Source organism: Macrotis lagotis, chromosome 7, assembly GCF_037893015.1.
Source record: "Macrotis lagotis isolate mMagLag1 chromosome 7, bilby.v1.9.chrom.fasta, whole genome shotgun sequence".
Taxonomy (NCBI): Eukaryota; Metazoa; Chordata; class Mammalia; order Peramelemorphia; family Peramelidae; genus Macrotis; species Macrotis lagotis.
In genome coordinates this window covers 53614522-53630116 of record NC_133664.1, presented here as the reverse complement: position 1 = coordinate 53630116, position 15595 = coordinate 53614522, and the positions used below count along the sequence as shown (strand labels likewise).

Genomic DNA, 15595 nt, shown 5'->3' with positions numbered 1-15595 from the left:
GAGTTTGATGCCACCCGTGTGTGCGTATATATGCATATACATTGGCACATCCTCACATAAACACATATGTATGTGTCAGCCTCCTTCTGAAGGCAGTTGCCTTCATGGTTCAAATGATGATAACATCTGTAGCACATCTGTCTCTCAAAGTTACTGTGCAAAATCGTACTTTTTAGGGACCGTGCGAATGTGAATTGTGATGATCAGAAAGTGGCCTTAAAAGGCTGTGAGATGCCATTATGGGAAAGGAACGGGACTGGGAGGGGAAGGGCTAAGTTGCAACGTCGCCTCACTCAGCGCCCTGGCTAGGTGACTGTGCTTGCTGGCCGGCGGCGCGGCGTGCGGCGGGGCCGGGAGGCTGGGGGTGTGTGCGTGCAGTCGGCGCCTCGGCCGTGGGCTCCCCGGGTCTCCCGCCGGCCCCGGCGGGGGCGGGGCGGGCCGTGGGGGGCGGGGCCCGGCGGCCGCGGGGCGGGGCGGGGCGGGGCGGGGCGGGGCGGCGGCGGCGGCGCTAGAGGGAGCTGCTGGCGGCTTCGGGCGCCCGCGCCCGGGCTGCGCTCGCTCTCCCACGGGCGGAGCTCCCGCCCCGCCGCCGCCCCGCCGGGCTCGCTCGCCCCGGCCGCCCCGGCCGCGCCCGCCGCTCGGCGCCATGGCGGAGGACAGCGAGTCGGCCGCCAGCCAGCAGAGCCTGGAGCTGGACGACCAGGACACCTGCGGCATCGACGGAGACAATGAGGAGGAGACGGAGCACGCCCGCGGGTAGGCGGCGGGGCCGGGCGCGGGGGCGCGGGGGGCGCGCGGGTGCCCGCCGGCCCCACCCCCACCTCCTCCGCAGTCCTGCGGCAGCGGGGGGAGGGGGCCGGGCGCCCTAGTGCCCTGGTGTGCCCGCCGGGCCCGCCCCGCGCGAGCCAGCCCCGGGCCCCGAGGCGCCGCGCCGCGCGTGGGAGCGCCGCCGGGCGGGGCCCGGGTCCGGCTTGTGCCCGCGGGGGGCGGGGCGGAGGCGGCGGGCAGGCGTGGGGGGAGGGGGGCCGGGGCGCCTCGGCGGGGCCCCCCGTGCCAGCCCCGCGGCCGCCGCCCGCGCCCCCCGGGGGCCCCCTGATGGCCCGGGGCCGGGGTGCTGCCTGCGCCCCCCGGGGGCCCCCCTGATGGCCCGGGGCCGGGGTGCCGCCTGCGCCCCCCGGGGCCTCCCTCGTGGCTGCGGGCCTCTGCCCGGGCCCGGGGTGCCCCTGCGCCCCCCGGGGCCTTCCTCGTGGCCCGGGCCCGGGGTGCCCCTGCCCCGCGGCGCGCTGCGGCTTCCCAGCCGGCCCTCCCGGGAGCCCGGGCCTTCCCTTTGGGACCTGGGTGCCACCCGCCCGCCTGGGTGCCCCGCCGGGCTTTTCTCGCCTCCTTGCGGCCCGGCGGGCACCTCCCACGGGCAGCAGCACCCCAGTCCGCGCGCCGTCTCCCAAGGGAAGGCTGGGAAATGCCCAGTACCGGACCCCACACCCGCTTCTTCCCCTCTCCCCGGAGGGGAGCCCGCGGCCGGTTTCCAGCTAGCCGGCCCGGCCGCTGCCTCCCGAGGCTGACCGAGGAGCCTGACGTGCGGGTGGGGGCGGGGCGGCGGCCGAATGTATCGCGTTTCCTGCGGTGTCCGGAGAATGCTGGAGCGGGGACAGTTCCCGATGCGCCCCGGAGCGGGATCTGGACCCGGGACTAATGTGGAAGTGGGTCAGCTGGAAAACGTGCCACAGAAAGGAAAGTGCTAGTCAGAGGCTTTGGGATTCCCTGGCGCGGCCGCCTCAGATGATGGATGTGCAAATGGGAGGGGGGTCCACATGCTGTTGGGTGTCTGCGGTCTCCGAGATGGGCCCAGATGAGGGAAGGCCCAGTATTGAGATGTCTGTAAAATACAACATGGAAAATGAAGGGGAAACTGGCAAGCGGATCTGGTTTAGGGTATGGGGTTCCTCTTTGGCAACACAGCTGTTAGGATGGAAGTCCCCAAAATTGTTCTTTACAAAAAAACAAGAAAAGAAATGCTATTGAGCTTGAGCCTAGTTCAGCCTGTGAAGTCATGGGTGTTTGCTTATGCTGGCTACTTACAAATAGTAGTCATATGGAAACGATACCAATATGTTGCGATAGCCAAAATTAAATGTTTTGGCCTAATCACCTGACTAGAGAGGACTTTGCTTCTCCCTCTTGCTTTTTGTAGTCTCCTCTTTTCATCTCTCGGCTACGCTTTTATTGGATATTTTAGGCAAGATGTTTGTCTACTCTATAGCTGCTTGCCTAGGTCCTTCTTCTTGCTTACACTTGCTTACACTTGGACTTGGTACCAGGGATGGCAGGAATTACCCATCTGGGTACTGATTGATAAATTATTTTGTTGCTTCTTTCCCTGCACAATTCTTCTGCTCTCCCCCCCCCCCCCCCCCATCTAGGAATCATTGCAATGGACTGGAAGAGGGTTTCAGATCAATCTGTTAAACAGGAGTAGTTCTTCAGTCAGGGATTTTTAATATGCCTCACTGGTTAATAAAAATGAAGGAACACCCAGGAGATGAACAACTTTTAACTGAGAGCAGTTGAGATCAGTCTCCAGTGGAAAAAAAAATAGAATTGAGATAATTAGTTGCTGGCCTATTAAGGTATGAGATTTTGGGGAAAATTTTAAAATTCTTCTTCTACTGTCTCAAGAGGAATGTGAAAATCCCTGGGCCTCAGTTTCCTTGTTTGTAAAATAATGGGGTTGGACTAGATGATTCAAGAATACTTTTGAGTAACTAATTAGCATTAGTGCTAAAGGTTCACCTGCATTTTTGTCCTGATCCTGTGATTTAGAGAATAGCACAAGAATCCCCCTCCCCCAACAATGGGGTAAAGTGACTTGCCTGAGGTCACACAGGTAAGTATTAAGTGTTTGAGGCTAGAATTGAACTCAGGTTGCCAGAGACAGTGCTCTATCCAATGTGTCATCTAGTTGCCCTTAGCACAAGAATTATTAACCAAACAATTGTACACATACAAACAACTTATACCAGCTTGTTTGCTGTCATGGAGAGGGAAGAGGGAATGAAGGTTGGAAGAAAAATCTGGAATTCATAAACTTGTGAATGAATGTTGGAATCTATTGTTACATGTAATATAGTGCAAAAAATTATTAACCCCCCATTTTACAGTTGAAGAAAAGTTGAGTTACCCAAGGGATGCTTGATTTGAAGTCAGAAGGCCTGGATTCAAATCCCAGTCCTGCCTCCTTTCACTCTAGACAAAGGACTGAACTGCTTTGATGCCCAGTTTCCTCCTTTGTAATAGGGGAGGGTAGGATTAGATGGTATTTAAATTACATTCTTGAGTCTCATAACCAATCCTATGAAGGTGTTATATGCTGTTAGGTGTTAACCACCTCCATTTTCATTTTGAAGAGAGAATCTGAGATCAACTAATAATAATAGCTAGAATTTATGAAGTGTTTTAAGGTTTGCAAAGCTTTGTATGTCATCTTAGTTGATGTCACAAATGTCACATTTAACAGATAAATTACCTGAGGCTGAAGGAAGAGTAAGTGGCTTGCTCAGGGTCACAGGACTAATAAATGTTTGGACTTAGAGTTGGACTTGGGTCTTCTAACTCCAAATTCTAGGTTCTTTCTTCAATACTTAGCCATCTACAGCATTCATAGCTCCTTCACCTATATCAGTTTAAGTGAAAAAATATGTCATTTGAGGGAGTAGTTTTCATTCATTTGGCTATAGTACATACAATATTTTTCACTAAAAATTTAAGATTTTCTTTCAAGTTGACTTGAGGTGTGATGCTAATATAGAAAATCTTTTACACTTAGTTTCTTCACTCTCCATCAGTTCCAGAAAGCAACAAATAGTAAGCCTTTGGGGAAAATAAGAAGTAAATTGTTCACTTTCTGGAGGTTAGTGCTCCAAGGCTAGTGGGCTAGGGCAAGAAGAGTTATTTACTAAATGGAACCAAATCCCTGTGGCCTAAAAGTATTTATTCAGCTCCTGAATTTTATTCTCTGATCCTTTATGGCATATAAAAAGAGTCGCCCTAAATTAGAAGAAAATATGCAATGGAAAATTTAAATTTATATGCCACAGATGTTGCAGTTTTCCTATTTTTATGGATTTTCTGTGAGATAACTAAAAATGGTGGGTTTTTTTTAATGTGGTTGAGGCCTTAGAGTACATGAATGAATTATGAAATATTTATAGGATGTTTTCCAGTGAGCAATATGGCTCTCTGCAGTATGTTGAAACCCACTGTAGAGTTATAAAATACTTGAATCGGAACTATTTCAGGGACCTTGTTTTCTGCAGAAAATGTGATTTTTCTATAGCTTTGGCCCAACTAAATACTGTGGTAGCATACTACAAGAAAATCTCACTAAAGCTGGGTTGGAGACAGGCCAGTCTGAATTAGTGAACCTCAACCCTTTGTCGACTGGCTCTTGACCTCATCACTCAACTAAAATAACTCTGCAGAAATTCTCAATAATCTCAGAATTGTTAGATCTGATGCCTTTTTTTTTAAATGCTCATCCTTCTTGACCTCAGGGCAGTATTTGATACTGGTGATCCCCCTATCCTGGATACACTTTCTTCTCCCAAATTTCAAATCACTGCTTTCTCTTGATTCTCTTTTTACCCAAGACTACTTCTCAGTCTTCTTTGCATCATCATATTTCATCCCTAACTAATAGGTACCTTAGTGTAGTGCTAGGCAAATAGTTTGCACTTAATGTTTGTATGACTGACTAGGTCAGCCCCAAGGTTTTGTCTTGGGCCCTCTTTTTTTTCTCTCATCATAGTCTCTTGGTGACTTTATGAGCTCCCAAGGGTCCCATTATTACCTCTAGCCTATATCCTTTATACCCAGGCCTAGTCTCTCTCCCACATCCCTACCTTCCTGTTGGACACTGTATCAAAAACCTCACCTGTCAAGTCAGCAAGCCTTTATTAAAGCAACTAAGTGTGAGGCATTGTGCAAAGTGTTGAGCTTACAAAGAAAGACTGAAAAAAATAGTCTACTCTCTAGGAGTTCATAGTCTAACCAGGCAACTTAATTTAGACAAAACATAGCCTAAGTTGGAGATAGTCTCTGAGGGAAAGCCCTAAAATTAAAGACTGGGAGAGCTTTATGCCAAAGGTGGGACTAAAGCAAAGACTGGAAGGAAACCAGGGGTCAAGACATGTCCTTAACAGATCTTGGTATCTTCTCAAAGACTACACCTCTTCCAAACTTCCCTGTTTTGTCAGGCCAGTTCATCTAGATTTGCAACAGATTTTTCTTTCTTGCTTAGTCCACAAATCTAAGCAGGTGCCAGGTCTCAATTTATTCTTCTTTTATGATGGCTTTTGCATCCCCTTCTTTCCATTCACAGGCCACCAGTCTATTCCATATCCTCATCACTTCTCACCAGGACTGCTGTAAACAGTCTCCTAATTTGAGTCTCTCCTTTGCTAGTCTGTTCTCAATTTGGCTGCCTAAGTAATATTTTAAAGTACAGGTTCAATCATGACATTCTCCCTTTTTAAACTCCAGTGGCTCCTTCTTACCTCTATGTTCAGATACATGCTCCTCGGACTGGCATTTTAAAGCAATTCATTTCAGTCTTACACGTGATTCCCCTTTGTGTACTTTTAAATTGACCCTCTTGCTGCTATGGGATTTCATTTCTCCTGTGTCTTTGCCTGGAAATGCATTATTTTCATGCTTCCACCTTCTACCTAATCTTCTCCCCCCTCCCCATATTAATGCTTTTCTTCCGAGTTATTTTTTTTTGGAATATAAACTCTTTCAGGTATATTTTGTTTCATTTTTAGTCCTTCTTAAGCCTGAAATCAATAGTAGATACTTAAATGTTTGTTGATAGATCTTGGGTGATGTGAGGGGGGGTTGAAGGAACTGGAGATGTTTAGTCCGTTTAAGATTTAGTCAGTCTGTCCTCAGATCCCTCAATACATTTTTACTTTTGTTGGTTATAATTATCCTGCTATATTTTACTTCCTACTGAAAAGATAATGTTTCTTAAACTGTTTAAGAAAAGATTGAAGTTTTTAAGGAATTGATATCACTGACATTTGTGTCCTTCCATTTGCATAATGTTTATTACCTTCCTCTTCTCTAACTTTTTCAGTAACATAATATCAGACATTATATTCTTAAAATGGAGGTCAGGCTTCTTTCTAACTTCACTGTTGCTGTCCAGGCTGCAACCAAATTGACCCATTTTCAGTGCCCTCTATTTATTTCATTCCTAATCACCGTGCCTTTGCCTCCATTTCTGTAAGGCTCTCCTTTGTCATCAGTGCTTCTTGGACTGTTTCTCGGGTCATCTTCAGTTCGATTTCCTTCCTGATGACTCTAGTTGTTAGGGGTATTCATTAGGCATGTGTGTATCGTGCTTTTACTTATTTGTAAAATGTAAGAATTGTGTTTTTATTTAATTGTAAAATGCAAGTTTCTTGAAATAATCCTGACTTCTTTAAGATTACATTCAACTGGGGGAATTTAACATTCACAGACAAGAATATATATACAATAAACTCATAGGAAGGGGGACAGTATGGGTGGGTGGGGTGGATATGCATATACATTAATAACTGGAGCAATCAGGAAAGGCATTTGGAGCTCAGACCAGAAGAGAGGTAGAATTTCAAGAAACTCTCAAGAGAACTTTCCCAGATTGGAATCTCTGGCTGAGAATGCCAGATGGGGGTAGGAGTCAGGGAAGTATGGTAGAATTGTAGGGATTGGGAAAGGTGGGACACAGGCTGATCTGACTAGAGCTGAGAATGGGTGGGATAGGGAGAGAAATGGGAAATGAACCTAGAAAGAGAAGATTATTGATCTAAAGGTAAAAGACCTCAGGAGTCATCTACCATATTCTTCCCACTTCATTTTACAGATAAATATTTGGAAGTTCATGGTGAGCCACTGTGGCACTCAAGGCAGTCTTTTCCTTGTACCATGATGAAAAGACCTAGATTCTAGCACAAAATAGTTGGCTTAACAAACATTTAGTGATCTGATCTGAAAAGGCAAGGAATAAAATTAATTTAACCGCTATCCCAAAGGAAACTAGAGTCCCAAGCACTGCTCTGCTTTCTTCTTGGTGCCCTGCCTTGGCGGGGCTCCTCATTTCTAAAACAAAATGAGTTTCTTATACTCTGGGAGTTCAACTCTACTCAAGCTTTTTTCTTGAAAAGTTTTTTTTTTTGAGGACCGGAAAGAGAAGCAGCTAACTGAAGTTTTCTGAGACTAGAAACAGTAAACATTTGAGTCAAAACACTGGTAAAAGAAATTCAGGATGGCCAATAAGCAATAGTGTTCCCTAGGGTACCTTGATACAAGAGAGCCTGAACATTTGAGCAATACTCCCTGTAGCTACAAGAAACTTGTAACTCAACTAAAAAACGTTTTTCTTAGCTCTGTGATTTGGCAAATGTATAAGACTTTAATTCTAAAAAAAGTGAAAGTAATATGTATACATAGGTACCTGTTTATATAGAATAACATGTACCTATGTATACATATTACTGTATGCTTGATTTACATGTATGGATTTATTTATACAAATCTATAAATTTATTGCTGTGATTTATATTTATTTATAAATGTGTGTATAAAAATGTAAGAATTTTGTTAGCTCAACAGATTTATGTAAATACACCAAAATTCAATAGGGAGTATCAAGCTTCCTGGGCCAAAATTGGATTTGTTAACAACTTAGCAAATTTAAATGGGTAGGTCTTTGAAGGGTAAGAGAAAGGATTAACAACCCCTTCACTCAGGGAAGCCCCTGAATTCCAGAAATGTATTTTGAAAACACCAGAAGTGGGCTGAGATATTCATGTGGGGTGATGGGAGAGAGTGGGGATGCTAGCTCATTCTAAGACATGATGAACCAGGTGTTTTCCGGCCTAGACTGGCTAGCTGAATTGGCTAGGATTGAGACATTGTTTATAAATAATAATTTGGGGGGGTGGGGTATGTAATTTCATCAAGGTAAGGAAGTCCTATTATAAAATGAACTGTTTCTATAATTTCTAGCTTTGGAAATTTACCTGGAGGCACACTGAGAGATGAACTGATCTGTCTGGGGTCTCCTAGACAGTACATGAGAACTGGAAGTTGAACTCAAGATCTCTGACTTCAAAGTTCATCTTTTATCTACTACGTTGTGCTTTGCCCCTCAAATAATAATTGTATTTTTTCTACCAGAAATACGTACATATATATATGTGTATATATGTATATATTTAGGTTTTTGCAAGGCAAATTGGGGTTAAGTGGCTTGCCCAAGGCCACAAAGCTAGGTAATTATCGTCTGAGGCCAGACTTGATCTCAGGTACTCCTGACTCTAGGGCCGGTGCTCTAACCACTGTACAACCCAGCCACCCCCAATACTTTATATTTTTATCTTTCAGTTGGGTGCTTTTTCTTTACTCTGAGATATTGTGAGCAATTTTTTAGCTAAACCAAAACTCCCCCTTATCTACTACCCTTTGTGACTCCCCGTATGTTGTCAATTGGACTGTCAATAAGCATAATTAAGCACTTGCTAAGTGGGGGAGATACAAAGAAAGGCAAAACCAGGCCTTATCCTCAAGAAATTCCTATGGTATAAATGGAAGGTAATCTCAGGGGGAAGAAGGATGGAGGAAAGGGCAAAGGTCTACAAAGACTTCCTGTATAAGATGGTATTTGAGCTGTGTCTTTTTTGTTTTTAATTTCTTTAGGTTTTTGCAAGGCAATGGGGTTGAGTGGCTTGCTCAAGGCCACACAGCTAGATAATTAAGTGTCTGAGGTCGGATTTGAACTCAGGTCCTCCTGACTCCAGGGTGGGTGCTCTATCCATTGCACCACCTAGCTGCCCCCCTGAGCTTTTGTCTTGAAGGAAACCTGGAAGCCCTGCAGAGGAGGAAGAAGAATTACAGATTTGGAGGGAAAATCAGTGGAAAGGCACACAGACTGGGGATAGAGGGTCCTTTGTGCAGGAACAAGGTCAATCGTGATGTCACAGAGCATGTGGAATGATGAAGAGTGAATTGTAAAAAACTTGGAAAGGGACCAGGCTGTGAAGGGCTTTAATTGTCAAATAAAAGATATATTTGATCCTCAAGGTCATTGGGAGCCATTCCAATTTATTGGAGGGAGGTAGAGGAAGTGGCCTAACATTATTAGATGACTTCAATAGCTCCTTAACAGGTAGGGAATCCAAGTAGTATTCACCACTTTTCACAGATGGTCAAACAGTGATTTGCCTAACATCCCAATGCTAGTAAGCGGCAGAACTGGAACTCAAGGTCCAGCCTTCTGGCTCTATATCTCAGTTTCTTCCTCTATGGTATATGCCTAACAACATCTTGAAATCATTGCTAATCTAAAGTTCTTCTGTGGAGAACATCTCTGGGAGCTGAAAATTAGTTTCAGTGAAAACTCAAGTTAAAAAATCTTGGTAGCAGGGTGGTCAGGTGGTGCAGTGGATAGAGCACCGGCCCTGGATTCAGGAGTACTTGAGTTCAAATCCGGCTTCAGAAACTTAATGATGACCTAGCTGTGTAGCCTTGGGCAAGTCACTTAACCCCATTGCCTTGCAAAAAACCTAAAAAAAAAAATCTTGGTAGTGGATCATGGATGGAGTGGGACCCCAAGATTAGGAAACTTCCTCATGAAGTGTTTTATTTTGTTAAGATCAATACTGCCCAGAGAAAAGAAAGCTAACTAAGCATGATTAGTCAATGAATAACATGGGAGAAAATATAGTCACATAGCCAGAACAGACTGATAAGATGCACTTTGTTATTTCTCTTTTTCTTTGCCAGGTACCTTAGAACATTTAGTGAGCAAGAACCTTGTAGTGGAAAAAAGATGGGTATCAGGTCCTAGATGGAAGAGATTTGGGCAAGCTATTTCATCTTTCTCTGACTGTGTCCTTCTCTAGAAAATATACTGGCTCCCTTCTATTTTGAGGTTTTATGCTGTGGTGTACATGGTTACCTATAGGGACTGGCTCAGAGCAAGTAAATATTTGGACTTGTTTTAAGAGACCTGCAGAGTGTTGGGGGGGTGGGGAGGTGAGCAGAGGGGAGGAATAGTGGAACAGAGGGTTGGAGAGGTAATATGGACTAAGCAGTTAGGTATTCTAGACCAACCAGATTAAAATAAAATTGGGAAATAGTTAACAAAATAAATAAAAAATATAATTGAACATTTGTTGTTTTGTCATGTCCAACTCTTCTGTCATCCCATTTGGGATTTTCTTGGCAAAGATAGTAGAGTAGCTTGTCATTCCTTCTCCAGCTCATTTTGCAGATGAAGAAACTAAGGCAAACAGAGAAGGTGTTCAGACATATAGTGTCTGAAGTTGGATTTGAACTCAGGTCTTCCTGACCCTAGGCCTGGTGATTTTTCCATTGTACCATCTAGCTACCCCTACAGTTGAACATAGATAATGTTAATATGTTGTTTTTTTAAATCATTGTGACTGACCTGGTTCCTTATGTGTGGTTTAGTAAGCATCATTTATATTTGAGTTTGACATCACTAGTCCAGAGAAGCAGGAATTTTTTTAATTGAAATTTTAATTTTTCCAATTATATGCAAAGGTAGTGCTCAACATTCCTCCATTTGCAAGTTTGAATTCCACATTTTTGGGGTTTTTTGTTTTTTTCCCAAGGAAATGGGATTAAGTGACTTGCCCAAGGTCACACAGGAGTTCCACATTTTTCTACCATCTTCCCTTTCCCTCTCCCTCCCCATGGCAGCAAACAATCTAGTAAAAGTTGTACACTTACAATTGTGTTTAACTTAATGGAGGAGCAGGAATTCTTGATCTTCTTTGTATCATGGATCTCTTTAGTAACCGTTTTTGTTGAAGTTGAGAGAACCCTCCTCAGAAGTAAGGTACAAAGGACTTCAAAAAAAAGTCAATTACATGGAAATAGTGATTAAAATATAAAGAGGGGGAGAAAAGATTATGAAATGCAGGTTAAGAACCCATGGAAAAACACACTAGGCTTGGAGTCAGGAAGATCAGAGTTAAAAGCATCAAGTATTTAATAGGTGTTTGACTCAGTTTCCTCAACCGTAAAATGGGGATAATAAGGCTTCTTTTGTGTATCTAAAGAGATATTTGTAAAATTGCCTAGAGGACATCAGAGGTATAGTACAGATTTTCTTTTTAGGTTTTTGCAAGGCAAACTGGGTTAAGTGACTTGCCCAAGGCCACACAGCTAGGTAATTATTAAGTGTCTGAGACCAGATTTGAACCCAGGTACTCCTGACTCCAGAGCTGGTGCTTCATCCACTGCGCCACCTAGCCACCCCTATACTATATTGTACAGATTTTCCAAATTCGATCCATACTGTTCTCTTTACCCTATTCAGTCCTGACATGATTCATTGCCAGTCTAATCTGTTTAAGAGATATGCACTGACAGACCTGCTCCAGGAGTGCATAAGTACTGAACCATCCTGTGATGATATCCTGCTCCTTACATTTTGCAACCTCTAAAACAAAGTGGGGAAAGATGTCTTATAAGGGCTGAAGCAACTTAAAAAAAAAACACTTCCAAAGGATGCCCCAAGAGGGTCTCTGGATGCCAAGTGAAAGGCAGTGACAAAGTTCAGATTCATGGGTTCTGATGAAAGAGAGAAAATTCCAGAATCCAGGAATTAGCAAAGGGCTCCAAAGTCGTCAAGCCCAGATCCAAAGAAGGTTTGGGTGGCCTTAGTTTTACATGGTGATAGAGAATTTATTGCCTAAGGAGACAGAGGCCACAGTCATAACCTCATAGATTTCTCTCCTTCCATCAGAATGGGGAAGGGGGGACCAGACCTGGTATTTTACTGGTATAAGAAACTCCGAGGGAAATTCCTTCTTCAAAAGCAGGCAGATGGGCACCATCTCCGCAACTTAAAGAAGTCTTAGAAAGTCACCTGAGAGCAATGAAAGTTTGTGACTTGCCCAGAATCACAAAGCCACTTTGTGTCAGAAGCAGAATTTGAATCCAGATCTGCTAGCTCTCAGGATCAGCTCTCCCATCTGCCATTGGGACAGATATACAAGAGATAATAGATAGGCAAGTCAACATGTTTCACACATGTGCAAAAAGATCAAGACATCTAGAGCAGCATTTGTCTAACTTTCCAACTTCAGAACTCCTTTACATGATTAAAAATTTTGAACACTCCTCTCCCAAGTAGCTTTGGTGTGGGTTATTTCTAATCAGTTGTATTGGAAATTAAAACATCTCATTAATCTAAAAAATTTTGACTTTTCAGACCCCCATAAAAAGTCTCAGGGTGGGGCAACTAGGTGGTGCAGTGGATAGAGCACCAGCCCTGGAATCAGGAGTACCTGAGTTCAAATGCTGTCTCAGACACTTAATAATTATCTAGCTGTGTGACCCTGGGCAAGCCACTTAACCCCATTGCCTTGCAAAAACTAAAAAAAAAAAGATGGTGTCCAGGGACCCCCCGAAAGTCCTGAGACTTTTTTTTTCCAGTTTTTGCATGTGGAAGACACATGCTCATCACTGATTTCCAATACATACATTTTTGTTGTTGTAATTCATGCATTTATCTCTCTTAATTTCAATAAGAAATCTATTTTTGTTTCTTTCCTTTCTCTTTTCAGTTCCTATTTACTCCTCTTTCCCCTTCTCTTTACCTCTTCCTTTTTTCTTCCTTTCCCCAAGAACAATCAGTGATCCTCACAATGTTAAATCCAAATAGGAAGCAACTGGATCTACCTCACCTAGAGCCGAACTCTAGTAATGTGAATGCTTAAGAAATAGCAGTTAGGGATGACAATTACTTCAGCTCCTCTTCATCAACCCTTACATGGAGAGAGCCCAGCCTGACTACTAGAGGAACCAGATATCATTGGTTTTATGGACAAAAATTAAAAAAAAAATTTTTTTTAATTTACAAAATGTATTTTCCTTTCAGGCTAATGGGAGTTCTTCAGTTATAGTATCATTTTGGGCTCTTCAGCAATATAGTGCTTTTAAAGATTGATACAAATCAGATTGGTAATTTTGCTCTCCCTGCTTATTTCCTGGTTTTGAGATTATGCTTCATTGAGGTACTTGGAGCCCTAGGTTTAAGGGTAGACCACTCTAGTCTTTGAGGAATTCCTGGTTTTGGGGGGGCAAGATAGGAGTTCAGAAACTTATATAATAATAATAATAATAACAACAATAATAATAGGGGCAGCCAGGTGGCATGGTGGATAGAGCACTGGCCCTGGAGTCAGAAGGACCTGAGTTTAAATCTGGTCTCACTCGGACTCTTGGTGGGGGGGGTCGGTTTCCATTTATTTCTTTATTTATTTTAGGTTTTTGCAAGGCATTGGGGTTAAGCGGCTTGCCCAAGAACACACAGCTAGGTAATTATTAAGTGTCTGAGGCTGGATTTGAGTTCAGGTCTTCCTGACTCCAGACCCAGTGCTCTATCCACTTCGCCATCTAGCCACCCCTGGTCTCAGACTCTTAATACTTAATTCTGTGACCTTGTGCAAGTCACTTGCCAACTCCCCCCAAAAAAAGAAACAAAAAAAATAACAATAGTAACTAACATTTATAGAACTCATTAAGTTTTGCAGAAATTCTTTTATAAATTTATTCAGGCTTCACAACTCTAGAAATGGTGTCTCCCATTTTACAGATGAGAAATCTGAGGCTCAGAGGGATTTTAAATTCCCAGGGCCACACAGCAAGAATCTGAAGTGGAATTTAAACCCAGTTTTTCCAGATTCCAAGGACAGCATCTTATCCACAATTTATGGTGCCACATTATTGCTCCAGTCAAGGCTTACTCCATTTCCCTATTTCAGGGAGATTCATCATCTTGCTGATAGAAGTTCTGTGTGTGTCCCACCAGTAGGAGGGAGAAGCCTTCCACTAGCAACTGCTCTTCTTGTGCTTCGCTTCCTTGGCTGGTTTGGCTGGAGTTCAAGGTGCCAAAGAGCTAACTCATTTGTAAAAAAAATTGAACTGACCTCATTGGAGATCAGGGCTCTTGTATTAAAGGGAACCATTTTAGGGTGCTGACTACTAGCAATGAGCAAAGCCTGCAAAGGTATCAGTTACTCTTCCCCCCTTCAAAGTGACAAAAGCCAAAATCTTTGGCTAAAGCTATTACTATTATTCTTTTGAAAGGATTATAGATATTTGGGGACAAACAGCTCCATCTGCTCAGGGAGGGGCTGTTGTCACTTGGTTTTTCTGGTTACTTAAACTTAGGGATCTGCAACCCAACCCTGAGGCCATTCCTGGCCTATTTGATACTTTTGCCTACACTTCATGTTTCTAGCTTTCCTTGTGGTGACTTTTATTTCATGTCAGTGATATTTTTCTCAGCATCTGTGTGGCCAGGGGGTTGTGGTGAGGAAAAGAATTCACCCTGTTTTATAGATCAGGAAATGGGCAGCCAGGCTCTCTGATCAGGGACACAAATGAAAATGAACTGCAGTCCTGGGACTCTGAATTTTTAGCCCTTTAGCTTTTGTTCCATTCAACTGGGCCACACCCATCCTAGGCTTCTTCACTAACTCCAGCTCTCTGCTTTTAAAGAAAAACAGACAGACCTGATTAAGGAAATCTGATCTCTCAGCTTGTGCCCAATTCCTTTGCTCAATCCCAGGTGTGAACTAGGAAGGCCTTTTCTTTCAGAATCAATGTACCAGGTACTGGCCAAGCTCTGGTACTACCAAAAGAGGTACAAAGAAGTACTTGCCCTCAAGGACCTTACAATCTTATAGGGGAGTCAGCATACATCCAAGCAAGCTCTATGTAGATTAAATGGGAGGGAAGATGTCTTAGTCCTGCTAATTCCTATAGTGTCTTCCTTTTAAAAGTTATGATCAGTGGATACACATCTTAGCTCTATCTATATTTACTGACAGGAAAAAGGATGAAGGTGTGCTTAGAATTTCAAAACCTTTGAATCCAGCAATATTTGTTGAATTCCTTGCTCAGAAGGAATTGTTTTTATTAGACCTTTATGGTTTAGAAAGCATACAACAACATTGTTAGGTAGGCATTGTAAAATATCATTATTTTACTGTTAAAGAGGCTGAAAGTGGGAGAAATGAAGTGAAGTAGTCACGTGGTGAGGAAGCTGCAAAAGGGAGGTGGTAGAGAGAAGACCTGGGTCTGGCTCTCAGGAAGTAACAACTTCAGTGTAAGAGAAAGGAAGTGGTGAGAGAGAAAGAATGAGAATATGTATGAATGAATGTACGTGTGGGATTGAATCATCAGTTATTTATTAAGGACTTGTTCTGTACCATTCTTTAAGCAGGAATAAAAACAGATGCTGTCCTAAAGGAGTTGATATTCTTTTAATAGGGGAATGCAGCACATTAAAAGAAGCTGGGGTGAGAAATGAAGACACCTACATGGGGGTTGGGAGAGAAAGTCTGAAGAGCCTGGAGAGGAATGAGGATATGGCTGATCTGGCATTAGCCTTCAAAAGGAAGCAGCTCATCAGTGGAGGGCACTTTTGAGTGAAGAGGATTTTATGGCATAATAAAGAAACACTAGAGAATCAGGAATACAGGCTGAAGACAAATGAAAACACAGCTGACCT

The 15595-nt window shown here is 43.6% G+C and overlaps 1 protein-coding gene across 2 annotated transcripts in view; it reads left to right on the top strand.

Annotated features, from left to right (window-relative positions):
* The first annotated feature begins 605 nt into the window (after nt 1–605).
* Nucleotides 606–15595, top strand: part of NMT2 (N-myristoyltransferase 2) — an 85130-nt gene continuing 70140 nt past the window's right edge. Inside the window, exon 1 of one of the 2 annotated variants that reach the window (XR_012469953.1) lies at nt 606–756. Coding sequence is in view for 1 of the 2 variants with exons in the window: in XM_074192913.1 (XP_074049014.1) it covers nt 647–756 (110 nt within the window). In the remaining variant the exon portion in view is untranslated. The remainder of the gene's footprint in view (nt 757–15595) is intronic. The other variant, XM_074192913.1, reaches the window with a different exon arrangement.